At 42.3% G+C, this 14,138-nt stretch overlaps 1 protein-coding gene across 1 annotated transcript in view; it reads right to left on the reverse strand.

Annotated features, from left to right (window-relative positions):
• Nucleotides 1-14,138, reverse strand: part of Trpm6 (transient receptor potential cation channel subfamily M member 6) — a 158,146-nt gene that overhangs the window by 59,575 nt on the left and 84,433 nt on the right. The window contains exons 18-24 of the mRNA XM_027406549.2: nucleotides 13,825-13,977; nucleotides 9,801-9,947; nucleotides 7,524-7,652; nucleotides 6,072-6,323; nucleotides 3,514-3,688; nucleotides 3,202-3,316; nucleotides 1,954-2,147 (exon numbers count right to left, since the gene is read on the reverse strand). Of these exons, the coding sequence (XP_027262350.1) occupies nucleotides 1,954-2,147; nucleotides 3,202-3,316; nucleotides 3,514-3,688; nucleotides 6,072-6,323; nucleotides 7,524-7,652; nucleotides 9,801-9,947; nucleotides 13,825-13,977 (1,165 nt within the window). The remainder of the gene's footprint in view (nucleotides 1-1,953; nucleotides 2,148-3,201; nucleotides 3,317-3,513; nucleotides 3,689-6,071; nucleotides 6,324-7,523; nucleotides 7,653-9,800; nucleotides 9,948-13,824; nucleotides 13,978-14,138) is intronic.

The raw sequence follows: 14,138 nt of genomic DNA on the forward strand, positions 1-14,138 counted from the left end.
AAAAGAGAATCTGCTGTGGAAAACATCCTATAAACCGGAGAAAGGCTCCGCCACCGGAACTGGCCAGGTCTAGTTAGCCCAGGATCTTTCCTGGGGTTGCACAATGTACTGAGTCACTGTGGCTTTCCAATGAGAGCCAGGTTCAGCTCACTATCAGAAATGGAAAATTTTCAGTACGTGCCTCCACCTCAACTTCGGTTGTGCCTTTGTGTTTGCTTATTTGTGTGTTATTTTGGGTTTTTTGTTTTGTTTTAGTTTGGTTTGGTTTGGTTTTTTGAGACAGTATCTTGCCATGTAGTCCAGGTCTACCATGATTCAAGTCCCCCCACGGCTCACCTCTCCCCACCCTGAGCTAGAATGACAAGCTGCTGGTGGCTGGCTCTTTGCTTCCTTCTAATGGCCAAATCACTTGAGAAGAAATAAGGAGTATCATTAGGTGTGCATAGCAGTGTTCAGTGTATTATCAGGTGTGTATAGCAGTGTTCACTGTATCATCAGGTGTGTGTGGCAGTGTTCACTGTATCATCAGGTGTGTATGGCAGTGTTTACTGTGTTGTATCATGAGACTTCACTACAGTCTTCACTCTACACTACAGTCTTCACTACAATCTGCCACCACACCAGACAGTCCTAGTGAACACCCCAGCTCCAATTCCACACAACTACAGGTGGGGAACATAGTGAACTGTAATGTAAGGACAGAGTTGTCTGCTCATATACAAATGTAATTGTTTAATTATCAAAATAGCAAATAATAGTAATGTTTTCCCCAGCAGAAAAATACTAAAATAGCATGTCCTTGAAGTGTGTTATGTGATTTTTAAATCTGCTATCTAAGTTGCTGAGTTTCAAAGGAGTCATTAAAAGAATTTTGGCTTGGGATTATATGGCTCTAAATACACTTTTGCCTTTTGTACCATGTATTTATGGAAAGTGATTCCTAGCACTGACAATTACAAAATCAAAATGTCCATAAACACTGAGGACACTCTATACCATTAAAAATAAAATAGTCAACATTAAATTCTTTGTGCAAAACAACAAGCACATCCATCTCATCGTTATGTAAATTAGCTTTGTCTTTAATAAACTGATACCCAAGGATTTTTTTAAAATTTTTAATATGTTGGGTATTTTGCTTGCTTGTGTTATCACATGCATGCAGTGTCTATGGATGCCAGAAGGGGGAGTTAGATCCCTTAGAACTGGACTTTCAGATGGTTGTAAGCTGCCATATGGGTGCTAGGAATCACACTCAAGTCCTCTGAGAACGGCCAGTTCTCCTAACCACTGAGTTATCTCTACAACCATGCCCAGGATTGCTTTTAAATAAATGTCTTCGTGATTTGTTATTAGTATGTACCTCTTTTATAGAAGTACATACCCTGGGTCACACCCGGAAAAAAAAAAAAAAGTAAGTATCCTGATTCAAACAAAGCAAAATGAGAACACATATTTCCATGTTCCTGCATTTCATGTTGATGTTTTGAAAATAAGAAACATCCTTTTCGGACCCTCTTCTGTCCTAGGATGAGGAACCAGAGCTGTGATTCTGGCAGAGCTTGCTTCTTTGTTTCCCTGGACCCAGGCCTTTCGAGTCACCTTTTTACACAACAGGGCAGTAAGTACAGGTCAGGTGATAACTCTAAGAGGTACTCAGAGGAGTTCCCAGGTCAGCAGAGAAAAGCCAGGTTTTCTAAAAGGTCTAAAGCCTCCTTGAATTCAATCTCCTGCTTCTCTCCTTCAACATACCATTTAACAGGGGCAAAAATACTCTTGAGACCCCAGACAAAGGTGAGGGTCTGCAGCCTGTCTGCTGAGAGCCTTGATGCTGTGCCCTCACTGGAATGACCAGGCTCCAGTGTCTCCAGCCTTTATCTTCCTCCTTTCTTTACTCCCTGTGTCTCAACCCTTTATTTCCTTCCCTCCTTCTGTTCCACCAGAGAAACTTACTTAGCCCTACATCACCCTCTTCTTGGTCCTGTGGTGTTGGACGGCAGCATAGACCTCGGAGGAGCAGGCACAGGTGATTCAGCAGGATGAAGGGTGGGGGTAGCCAGGGCTTCTGGTGGTAGGTCATGATGTAGCGATAGCGATTGTATTTCCAGAGTTTATTGGAGATGGATTTTATATCTAAGTAGATGTTGCTGCAGGTTGAGAAAGGAGAAAGAGAGAACTGTTTAATATGGGACCCTGAAATGTGACAGACTCTATCTTCCGGCTCTTCTGATTGGTTAACAGTCATCAGCAGTCAGCCAATAAGTATTATCCACTTACAAGTTTTCTTTCATCAAATAGAGTAAGCACTTTTTACAGCTAAGTGTGTTCACTGGAACAATGAACAAAAAGCAGACATTGAAATCAGAGATTAGAAAAATGACAGCATTTTAGGCAGGGAACAGAAACTGCCCCATGTCACTCAGCACTGCATATGAGGCACCTTTGCTTGTCATATGTGATGCTCTTTTCCAAAACACAATTCATCCTTCATTATAAACAAGGGTGATGTCTTCTATGCTGTTGGCTTTATAAACATATCCCTCATAGGCAAGAAGCAAGCACTGCGACAATAATGCTAGCTAAACATTGCAACAGAATCATGTGAATGAAGAAGCCATAGGAGAGCGTTTGTCACCAGGAGGGTCAGTGGATTGATAAGCCCGGAGTGTCAGCAGAGCTGGATATAGAAATGTGACTTCCAGATATACATACAGGAAACTGAACACGAACGTGAAAAAGTACAAAAGAGAAAGGAAAAGGCGCAAGGTCTAGGGCCAAGAACTTTTGGGTGTGAAATGGTGAAGTTGAGCCAGAAAAGGAGACTGGGAAGAAGAAGCTGACTGTGAGAGAGAAGAAAGGAGGTGAGACAGACAGGGGCCACATGAGGAAAGCACACATAAAGCTCTTTGTGAGCCGTCAGCTCTGACCATCATTCAGCAGGACTCCGACTACACGGTGACAGCCCAGATCTTCTCTCCCCCACTTCAGTTACCACTTCCGCTATCCCTTATGGTCTAATGGTCTAAGAGTTCCAATTCTTTCCTACAAATAATTTTATGTCCTTGCTTTAAAGCCACAGTAACATAGCATGGGACACACGTAAACAAAGGTCATATACTCAACTCGCAGAGGAATATGTTCAACTTAGCTGCTCCTATATTTTGGTAAACAAAATGGCCATAGTTAATGAAAGTTACCTACTTGAAGCAGGCAATCAGCAGGTTCACCATGATGATGTACTGAACAAAGAGGTAGACAGCTTGCAGGAATGGAGTCAGGAAAGAACCCGGAGGGCAAGACGTTTCACCTGAACAAACTACAAACAAAGAGTTTAAGAGTGGGATGAGATAAATCACAGCCCTGGGGCCCTCTGTAAATATTTGGCCCCGTAACTCACAGCATGCCACACACTTTACATGTTTAAAAGATTCTCGTGAATTCTCTCCAGATCTGTTTTTGCTCTGAGTGTCTACAGGGGTTCTGTTTCTGCATGAGGGCAAACCCCGTATGTACCATCTATCTCTGAAGCATAGACTTCTCCATACATCATCCAATATGGCTCGAATACAATATCTCGAGCCAGGCGCCATGAAGGAGGCTCATGTGGTGAGAGGATGGCTTTGCGCGCCACGCCAAAGCTCAGCAGGACAATGGCCATCATGATCACAATGTAGAACATGTTTGCTGCCTGCAAAACAGCACAGCACAACCAGAATTTACCACACATCAAGCCCTAGCAGTCATCACTACACACTAGAGGCAGCAGACAGTCTAGTCGGTGGCTAAAATGCCTCCATCCAAAACAGCTGAGTTGTCTCTGGCTAAGCTCTTTCCTTTTTCCCTACACGGGATGTGCTTTAGGTTGGTGACATCTGTGGAGTCACATGATGTGCAGAAATTACAAATACTCTTTCTAGAAGCAGCCATCAAATGCTAACTGTTTTGACTGACTAGCCCCCAACTTATGACCAATTAAATCAAGGATGTGGTTAGAAAATACTTTAAAAGGATAAGACATTCGAATTATTCCAATGACTATTCCCAGAATTATGTCCCAGAGTTCCCAGAGCCATGTAGTATCAAGAGAATTGATTATATCAGTTTCCCTCCATCTTGCAAAATTCATCAACTCAACCCACTTGTTCAGTGTGGCAGACTCAGAAGTCACCAGTGTTTCCATTTCCTCCACATTTCTTACCTTACTAAGTGGTAACTACAAGATCCAAGTAGCCAGTAGTCTTGAGAGTGACAATTGGGACTTTGCCCAAGCTGTTAAACAGTGCTAAACTCTAACTATCACTGTTGTTGCTGCCCAAGGAGCCCTGGAAGGGTCAAAGTGGCATGGCTACGCCACACAAAGGGGGAAATTCTGCATCCTGGAGTCAACACTTGGAAAACCCATCATACCCAGCTTCAGGGAGAAAATACCTTGTGCCAAATCACTGAGATATCTCACACAGCTCCTCTATTAAATGTGATGTTACCAAAATCAGAGGATGCATTTATGGTAGAAGAGAAAAGTAGTAAAGGTAAAGAAAATCAGAGGGCTGGACTAGGAATCAGCAGTAGAGCGTCTGCCTTGCCTCTCATGCACGAGGCCTTACGTTTGATCCCCAGTCCTGCTGGGAGGAGAAAAAGGATGAGAGAAAGAGGAAGAAAATAAGAAGCAGGGAGAGATGGAAGTAGAAGCAGCAAGGTCCATCTTGAGGCTCTTCCAGTCCTTTATTTCTAAACTACCCCTGGTCCTCCAGAGCACTGCCTTTCCTGTATTAGAGAAGCAAATGCCAATATAACAGTGATGTTGTGCATAGAGAGGGTAGATGTTTGGGTATTTTCAAAATTCCAGATGGCAAAACCTGGTACAATGTTCAGCAAGCTCAGTGCATAAACTAGAGCCAGGCCACCGACTTCAGAAGGAAGCATGGATCCCCACATACGCTCATGAGGAATTTACTTAATGTCCATTTCCTTGTACACAAAAGTAGATAATACTACTTATTTAATTAAGTTGCTGCAGGCATTATGAGTTAATATATACAAAATACCTAGTACAGTGTGTGGTCCATAGTGAATACTACTTAAGAGTAAGAGAAAGCCAGTGATAAAAGAATTAATTAGCACTTTCAGAGAAACGTTTGGCCTCATACAAATCAAAGACAAACGTGACTCAATCTCATATAGTCAGGCCTCACCAAAGGCTAAACTAAGTGTTCCTATTAACTACCCAATGTGCTGTCCAGGCCCACTTTACATACAAGTTTATGTTTAGCCCAAAATGAGTCTATATGCCTCTAGAAACAGTTCAGACATTTGACTAGTTGGTTAGGGAGATGGCTCTGTTAAACTGCTTGCTGGACCTGAGAATGCACTCCCAGAAAGTATATAAAAGCCAGCCACAGTCTGGAGAGACAGATGGCTCCTGGGAATTTGCTAGGCAGCCAGTCTAGACAAAACAGAGCTTCAAGTTCAATAACTAGCACCTGTTTCAAAAAAATAAGGTCAAGAGCTATGGTGGTTTGAATGAGAATGGCCTGTATAAGCCAATGTATTTGAATGTTTGGTCCCCAGTTTGTGGAACTGTTTTGGAAGGATTAGGAGATGTGGCCTTGTTGGAGGAGGTGTGCCACTGGGGGTTAGGGGCTTCAGAGCCTATACCATAGTTAGCTTTCTGTCTGCCTTGTGCTTGTGGATTAGATGTAAGCTCTCAGCTCCTGCTCCAACAACATGCCTGCCTGTCTGCCTGCCTGCCTGCCTGCGTGTCTGCTGCCGTGCTCTCCACCATAATGGTCAAGGACTCTAATGCTTATGGAACCATGAGCCCCCAAATTAAATTCTTTCTTTGATAAGTTGCCTTGGTCATATTGTCTCTTCAAACAACTAAGACGAGTGCAATAGTGAAGGGAAACCAACATTGATTCCTGCCCTCTACACAGGCAAACATGAGTGAGGGCACCCAAAAACAAATACGTGTGCACACGCATAGATCACAAGAGAGAAAGTTTAAGTATGAGATATGAAACGTGGCAGTAAAGCCAATGGGGCATTTGTGTAAAAACATGAGGCTTACATACCATTTTTGCAATCATGGTCACATATGGACCTGCATGTTGGTTCACTGCAAAGAAGTCCATGAGCCGAGAGAACCAGAATATGATGTCTATGCAGTAGATGAGTCTTCCTGCAGTGTGCAAAGGGGGGTGTCCCCACCGTAAGCCAAAACCAACTGAAAATAGGCCAATAGCCACAGTTTCTATTAGGTTCCAGTATTCACTCAGCCACATCTTCACCTTTTGAGTAAACTTGCTTGGTTCTGAAATGCATATCTAAAGGGAGAAAGAGGAAAACTTAAAGAAGGGTACAGGGCTGGGGATTAGGTAGAGTGGTAGAGAACTTGCCTCCAACATACAAGGCCCTGGGTTTAAGCCCCAAAACCACAGCCAAAGGGGAATCCCATCAACATCATCTTTGTAAATTTATTAACCTTCACTTAAAGAGTAAAACAATTCCTACCAAATTTTACATCAACACCAGGGCATTTCTGAGCTCAGCACTGCAGCGGCTCTGCCTGTGATTCTGCTTCAGGAGCTGAGGGCAAAGAATGCTGATGGGAAACCCAGCAGTCCTGTGAGCTGGTCCTATTGCTGCTACTGAGTGAGCTCTTGGCACACCACTAAGAACATAATGTGGAAACTTACTACTATAAGAAATGCCCCTTGCAATGCTATAGCAGACACACCGCAATGTAAACAGTAAGCATGTTTACCCTAAAATACAAAAACAGTGGTAGAATTCAGATAGTGTTTCTCTGTTATGAACTTCATTAGCAGACGATGCAGTGTAATTTCGAAGAAGATGCTTACTGAGCATAGAATGTTGGCGAAATTACCACTGGAAAGACAAATGTATAGACATCCAGAGACATGCACCCATAGCTAGGACAGTCAAAATCATAACTACTTGGAATTATATTTACAATTGTATTAAGAATGCTAACTTTTAAGTGACCAGTGGCAATGTAGAAATGAAAATGTCGAGTTTTGTTTCTTTGACTCCTGGAAAACTCCCAGAAGGATATTTGGCTTCAGTTTTCTAAGGTGTTTACTAAGAACTTCCTCATGTCATGGGTGTATTCCTTACATATTGTGCAACTTTAGCCACTCATGTGTCACTCTGTTGGGTAAAACTGACAATGTGTAGGTAAGACTAGGTGATTAAAAACCCATGTGACCAAGAGAGTTACATCATGGGAAGCAAACAGTTGGAGAGTTCAATAGCAAATAGAAGGCATTGCCTATTTCTCTGAGTAACAAACACAATGAGACTGTGCTCCAAAGTTCAGCAGAAAGTATTTGGTAAGGATAAAGGAATGAAACCAGAAACTTTTCCCCAAGCAAGCTTCTTACAGCAAATTTGGAATCAGTGTGCTCTCTCTCTCACACACACTTGACATGAGTCCATTTTCATTTCCAGGACTTAGAACACCTCTTCCAGGGGTTCGCAGAAGACACAGAAGGAGCACTCACCTCCCTGACCTTCTCAATGGCATTGGTGAAGATGTAAATGATGACAAGCCACTCTTGCACGCTGGGTTCGGGCTGCATCTCCACCAACACTGTGTAAGTGAACAGCATGAGGAATGCCAAATAAGCCATCTGTGAGGGACACACATTCCCTGGACGTGAGCTCAAATGACCATGAGGGATGCCAAGCAGAGCTCTGCAGACAGAGCCCAGAAGCAGCATGCTTCTACATGACAACATAAAATATAACTTGAACCATCTTCTGATCATTGATGGCTCGATGTCAAGGAAAACGTAAGTATCTACAGTCTAGGAACTAAAATCCCTGTTTGCCAGTAAAGGGAGGAGATGCTATCCTATTAGCACTACTCATTGCAGCATGCACACCAGCAAGCTAGTAACAGCCTAGGAAAGACCCTCACGTCTTCCCTCCAGTTTCAGCTTGGAAAATACGTATGCCAAGACAGCCAGATGAACAGTGTCAGTAGATGGATATCTTCACAGTAAGCTGGTATTCACTACCACTAGAGTGTTAGTTTATGATGATTAAAATGTTATTCTGGCTAGAGAGATGGAAAGATGACTCAGCAGTTAAGAACACGTACTGGTCTTGTTTGAGCAACTGAATTCAGTTCCTAGCACAGCTTACAACTGCCTGTAACTCAAGTTCCAGGGTGTCTGGACCTGTCTTCTGGACTCTAAGGGATACCTACATGTACAAACATACATGAAAAGCAATCAAGGATAGCACTCTGGCATTCACATACACACATGCACAGCTGCACACACACACACACACACACACACACACACACACACACACACACACACATATGTACACATGAAGAGATTACTAATCTAGGTATAATATACAAAGTAACATAGTCGACCTGTTTTCAGGCAGAGTGTTGAGTTACATGTGCACACAGACCACAGCATACATGTGGAAATCATAGGACAACTTGTAGGAGTCAGTCCTCTCCTTCCACCTTGTAGAGTTTGAGGTCAAACTCAGGTTATCAAGGTTGGCAGCAAGTGTTCTTGCCTTGGAGCCATCTTTTTTAAGCACCTCACTTTATTTTTTGAGTCGTGGACATTCACTGAACCTGGAACTCACTGATATAGCTGGACTGACTAGCCAGCGAGCTGGAGGGATCTGTCTGTTTCTACCTTCCGAGTGCTGGGATCACAGAAATGTTGCACCAGGCCTAGGCTTGAACATGGATGCTGGGGATCTGAGCCTGGGTCTTCATGTTTGTGCTGCAGGCACTTCACCAACTGAGCAATCACCCCAGTCTTAGACTCAATATTTAGAAATGGGTAACTGTCATCCAGAGCTGTGTATTTATTATGTGTAGCAAGTATGTGGATGTAAAGTCAATATTCTGAGGTGCTAATATTATATATATTTAGATAGACATCCTGTTATAATCACACTTCAAATGATTTTGGAATATAAATCATTGGCTGTGATCAATCTATGTATAGGTAAACATTAGAAAAATAAGTACTACCAAATAAATGTGAGAAATGTTCAATACATGTATGCTTTCTCTGAATGGCCACTACCCAGAGCAGATCAGAATTTGATCCCACAACCCATGTTCTCAATAGTCCTCTTAAACTTAAAGCATATACTATTAAAGGCCAAAATTTAAAAAATAAAATTACTCTTACAAAACAATTGGTTCAAGTGATGATTTTTATTTATTACTTATTTATTTTGTCTGAGAAAGAAAAAGAACCCATCAGCTACCATTCATCTTTACATTCAGGGCTGTTAAGTTCATTGAACCTAAACATTCCAAATGCTCAGTCTTGGCTATGCTGAGTCTAAGCACTCCAAGAGAAAAACACACTCTGAGAATGGTCTCACACCTGTAATCCTGCACTCAGGAGCAGACATGAGACGACTACTGCAAGTTCAAAAACCAACCTAAACTCTATCTACCTAGTGAGTTCCAGGCTGGCAAGGGAAGACGGTGAAAGTCTGTGCCAAATTAAACACAAGACAAAGAAGAAAACTATCCAGGATGGTAGGGGCAGTGAGAAAAGGAGATGTTCATTCAGTCTACACACACACACACACACACACACACAATTTTCTTGTCTTCTTCCAACCCTCCCACCTGCCTACTTTGTTATCTTCCTCCCCCTTTTTTTAAAAAATGAAATTCCTACACTTTTATCTCAGGTTAGCAAATGAGACATACCATTAGTAACATTATCATAAGCTAATTAATTAATAATTATAATTAACACTATTGTAATGAGACCAACCGTGTAAAACCAAAACTTGACAAAGGGAGCACTGTAGAACTCGTAGACTCTCCTTGTCCAGGGGAGGCTCTGGGGCCCATGTCTTAAGTCAAAGTGCAGATTTTCATCCAGTTTCTCATCAGGGCCTCTTTCCAAATCATAGTTTTTCTGAAAAATACCAACAATGTTGTAAACTAAAGGATGTAACTAAATGGTAGAACTCATGTATTATTTGTGTAAGATCCTGGGTTCAATTTCCAGATCCTCTGTCACTACTAAGAATAATAAACAACAATACATATATATATATATATATATATATATATATATATATATATATCTCCCACCCTCCTGCTTTTTGAGATATGGCCTTACTATATTTCCCTAGCTGGGCTGGAACCTACAGAGATCTGCCTGCCTCTGTGTCTCTTGTACTGGTATTAAAGAAATGAACCCCTGAAGGGGGAAGTCCTTCTGTGTATATTTTGTCTTACTGGTTGATAAATAAAACACTGTTGGCCAATAGGAAAGCAAGATAGGGGAGGCTAGTAGTCGAGGAGGATTCTGGGAAATGTAGGAAGGACAGCAATTGCCATGTGATCCCAGGAAGATAGGATGCTAAGGCCAGCATCCTCAATAAGTCTTTATAAAATACATATATAAATGGTTATGGTTGATAATTAAGACTGAGCTAGCAAATGAGAAATACCATCACTGGCCATCAACATTGTACATAATATAAGACTCTGTGTTATTTAGGGGGCAGCAGAACTCAGGTGGTTGGTGGGAAGAGTTATCTTTACACACCCCCACTGCCTGCCATCATTATTTCTAGCTAAGACAGCTAATCTTAGTTACCAACTTGACATATCTGAGAAAAGGAACTCTCCAGTAAAGAATTGCCTCATCAGATTGGCCTGTGGGAATGCCTGTGGGGTACTTTCTTGATTGCTGATCTGTGTAGGAAGGCCCAGCCCACGGTAGGCAGTACCACCCCTGGGCAGGTAGACCTGGGTTGTATAAGAAATGTAGCTGATCTTGCCATACATCATTAATTTTCAGTTATGTTTGCTTTCTCTCTCTTGCCCATACCTCCTGCTCAACTGGCTTTTCATTTAAAAATCCCTCTTTTTCTTTTTGCATCTTTTGCTACTAATCTTGCCTGGCACCTTTATCCCTTCCAGTCTTGGTGGCCATGCTGGTCTATGTTCTCTTCAATTCTAGACTGTCTTCTTATGAAACTATCCTGTGCAATTAAGGCAATGACTTTCCCACAGCAGCTTGTCTCACTGTTTCCCTGGTGAGTAAACCAAAATGATGTTCTCTTACAAGACATACAAGAGTCTCACAACCGGCTTTTCATGTTTCCAGCCATGCTGGCAAACACCATCTGCTTGTCCAGTACCCGCCATAACCACACGTCCAGGCAAACTGCCCCACTTACCATGCTTATCACCCTCTGCCTCATTACTTCCTGTCTCTGTGACCTAGTTACAGTTTCATGAAGTTGTCATCAATCCCTAATCCTCACCCACTGGCCTACTGCAAACAGCCATTCCTCTTTCTCCAAGAATTTTCCATTCCATTGTCATCATATAGCATTTTCCTGGGCTAGTTTAGAGGTCACACTTTAAGAGATTAGCAGTTGAGTAACTTAAATTTCTCTTAACAAAATTACTGTGCCTGTGGAAATTTACAAAAAGAATTTTCACTTAGCATGAAAGTGTAGCCATGCAGTCCTAGCTACTTAGGAAGCTGAGATGGGGGAATTACTTGTGTCCAGAAATTCAAGGCCATTCTAGGAAATACAGCAAGACAGTGCAACACTCATGTGAGGAAGAGAAAGACGGAGACAGAGAGATGGAGAAGTTGGTTCAATACAGCTTCAGCTCCCCACAGGAACAAGAAGACTCTTCCCTTCTATAAACTTACTACCACAAAGACACATTAAACCACATCTGTTTAGATTGCTGCCTCCAGCTTTCTCCCACAGTGTAAACCATGTATTCCTCTGCTAATCAATTACATTTACCTAAGTAGTATTATGAACTCATATAGATTATCAAATCTGCCAGAAAAAAAAATAAATAATGATTGCAGGGAAGTGGGAATGGCTAGTGTACTCAATAATTTTTTATTAAAATGAATACAAAGAGTAGGAACAAAATCGATTTTTATTATCACAAGCCATTCATAACAGAATACACTTGAACAACTCTTTCACTAAGTGTTTCAAATTGAAGAATGCTAAGGTTTCATGGATATTTTTCTGATAATAAGCCCATCATGACAGAGGCCACATCTGCCTTAGTGTAACTATTGAGTCAATTCAACAATTGATACGGCCACATCTAAACCACCTAGGCAGACAACTGCTACAGCAGGACACAAGTCAGGGGGTTTCAAGAACTTTCTGTATTTTTTTAATATTAAAGGCACATTTCCTTCCATTCTGTGAAGGAACTGTGTCCCCTTTGAGAATAGTTCCAAGAGTAATGCACCAGTTCCCACAAAACCTTCAAGTGTTCGTGAGTCCACCATTCTACAGAGTGAGTGAGAGCTAAAAGTAGAATTGTGTCATACCACTGGCAAACTATCACCTATGTCCTGTGAGATTTGTGAGTACCTTCTAAGGTGATGTACAGCTTTCTTCTTTGTTCTGCTTCAACTACCAAACTAAACTTGGCATGCAGAATCAAGCAGGCATACATCCAAGCAGAGTACCCCTGCACCAGGCCTGTGTGATGTCACTAGGGGTGGGGACATCCCCGCACTTCTTCCCTTTGCTGTGTTTGGACCTGAGACCAGTGACTAGCCCAGAGATTCCTCATGCATTCTACAGACAGTAGACGGTATTTGGCTTCCTGGTTTCCAGGGATTAAAGATGGAACTAGGAAGAAGGAAGGAAGGAGAAAGGGGAGAGAGAAAGGGGGATATACACACACATAAGCAGAAGCAATAACTAAAATCCTTACTGACAGGGATGAGGCAGATCTCTGGGGCTTCCGAATGCAGATGTTCAACCAGTCACCAACAACTGTTAGCCACAAAAGTAATCTTCATTTAGTATTTGGAGAACAAAGACTGTTTAAATAAATGTGCCAAGTGCCAGAGAAGATATTTACCACACCTTGGGGCAAAGGCAGCTTTTGGAGCAGTGGTCATCAGAGTGGGAACAGAGAGCAAAGAGAGCATTCACAGCATCCTGGACACCTGGCTGTGGCAGTCAAATGCTGGGGAAGTGGCTCCCAGCCCAGGGGAGAACACACATCCAGAACCCACCCACAACCACTGGTGGTGAAGGATGAGATATGTGAGAGGGTCAACAAAACTCTTTTGTTACGTTTGCTTGAGAGGTACATGTGTATCACAGCATATGTGTGGAGGTCAGAGGACAACCTGTTGCAGTCAGTTCTCTCCTTCCTCCGGGTGAGGTCAGGTATTGAACTCAGGTTGCCAGGCTTGGCAGCAAGTACCTTCACCCACTGTGCCATCTCTCTCAGGCCCGTCAACACAAATTCTAAAGGCATCTTTACAGATGAGAACCGTAGGGGTGTGTGGCAGCGTTAATGGAGACTTGAAGTAGTAAGCTGACCTGTTCCGCTGCTCTCAGAGCAATGCTGACACAGTTGTTGGACATGATGACTTTGTCTTTGAAGCAGAAATGGGATACTTTGTTTACATGCTCTACCTAACTGGTATATAATGAGATGGAGATTACACAGAGAGAACTAAATGCTTGATTGATGAATCAGCCCTGGGCTTTTAGAGTAATGCGTAGCCCCAGGGTATTTTGTAACTTCACTGGACTGAAACATTGGCCAGAAATTCAAAGCCATTCTGGGAAACATAGCAAGACAACAACAACAACAACAACACACACACACAGGTGTGTACAGGGGGTAGGGTTAATAAATACCCTGTTAATAGTAAAAAGGCAAACACTTTGTTTAACAGATGCCTATTTACAGATAAGCTCCATGCTTGTGCGTCTCCACACACTGTTATGCCATGGAAACTCAATTGACTACAGAGGTGTACTAACCTCATAAGCACTTTCCTTGGTGTTGTTGAGTCCCTGGTCACTGTAATTCCACGTAAACTGGAAATCCTGGGATTGTGGGACATGGGACATCTCAGCTTTGCTCTTAAATTCCAATGTCAAAATCATGGGAGGTAATAGGATACTGATGATTATCTGCAAAGGAAACAAGGCAAAAAAAGGGTGAGCAGAAGACAAAGGACGCATGCACTATCTCAACAACAGATGGAGGAAAGAGCATTGTAGATAGTCGGATCCAGTCCTGGCTCAATTTCCGTCCCAAGTCTACATATATTTTAACTCAACTATTTCAGTTC

This window comes from Cricetulus griseus, chromosome 3 (genome assembly GCF_003668045.3).
Source record: "Cricetulus griseus strain 17A/GY chromosome 3, alternate assembly CriGri-PICRH-1.0, whole genome shotgun sequence".
NCBI lineage: Eukaryota > Metazoa > Chordata > Mammalia > Rodentia > Cricetidae > Cricetulus > Cricetulus griseus.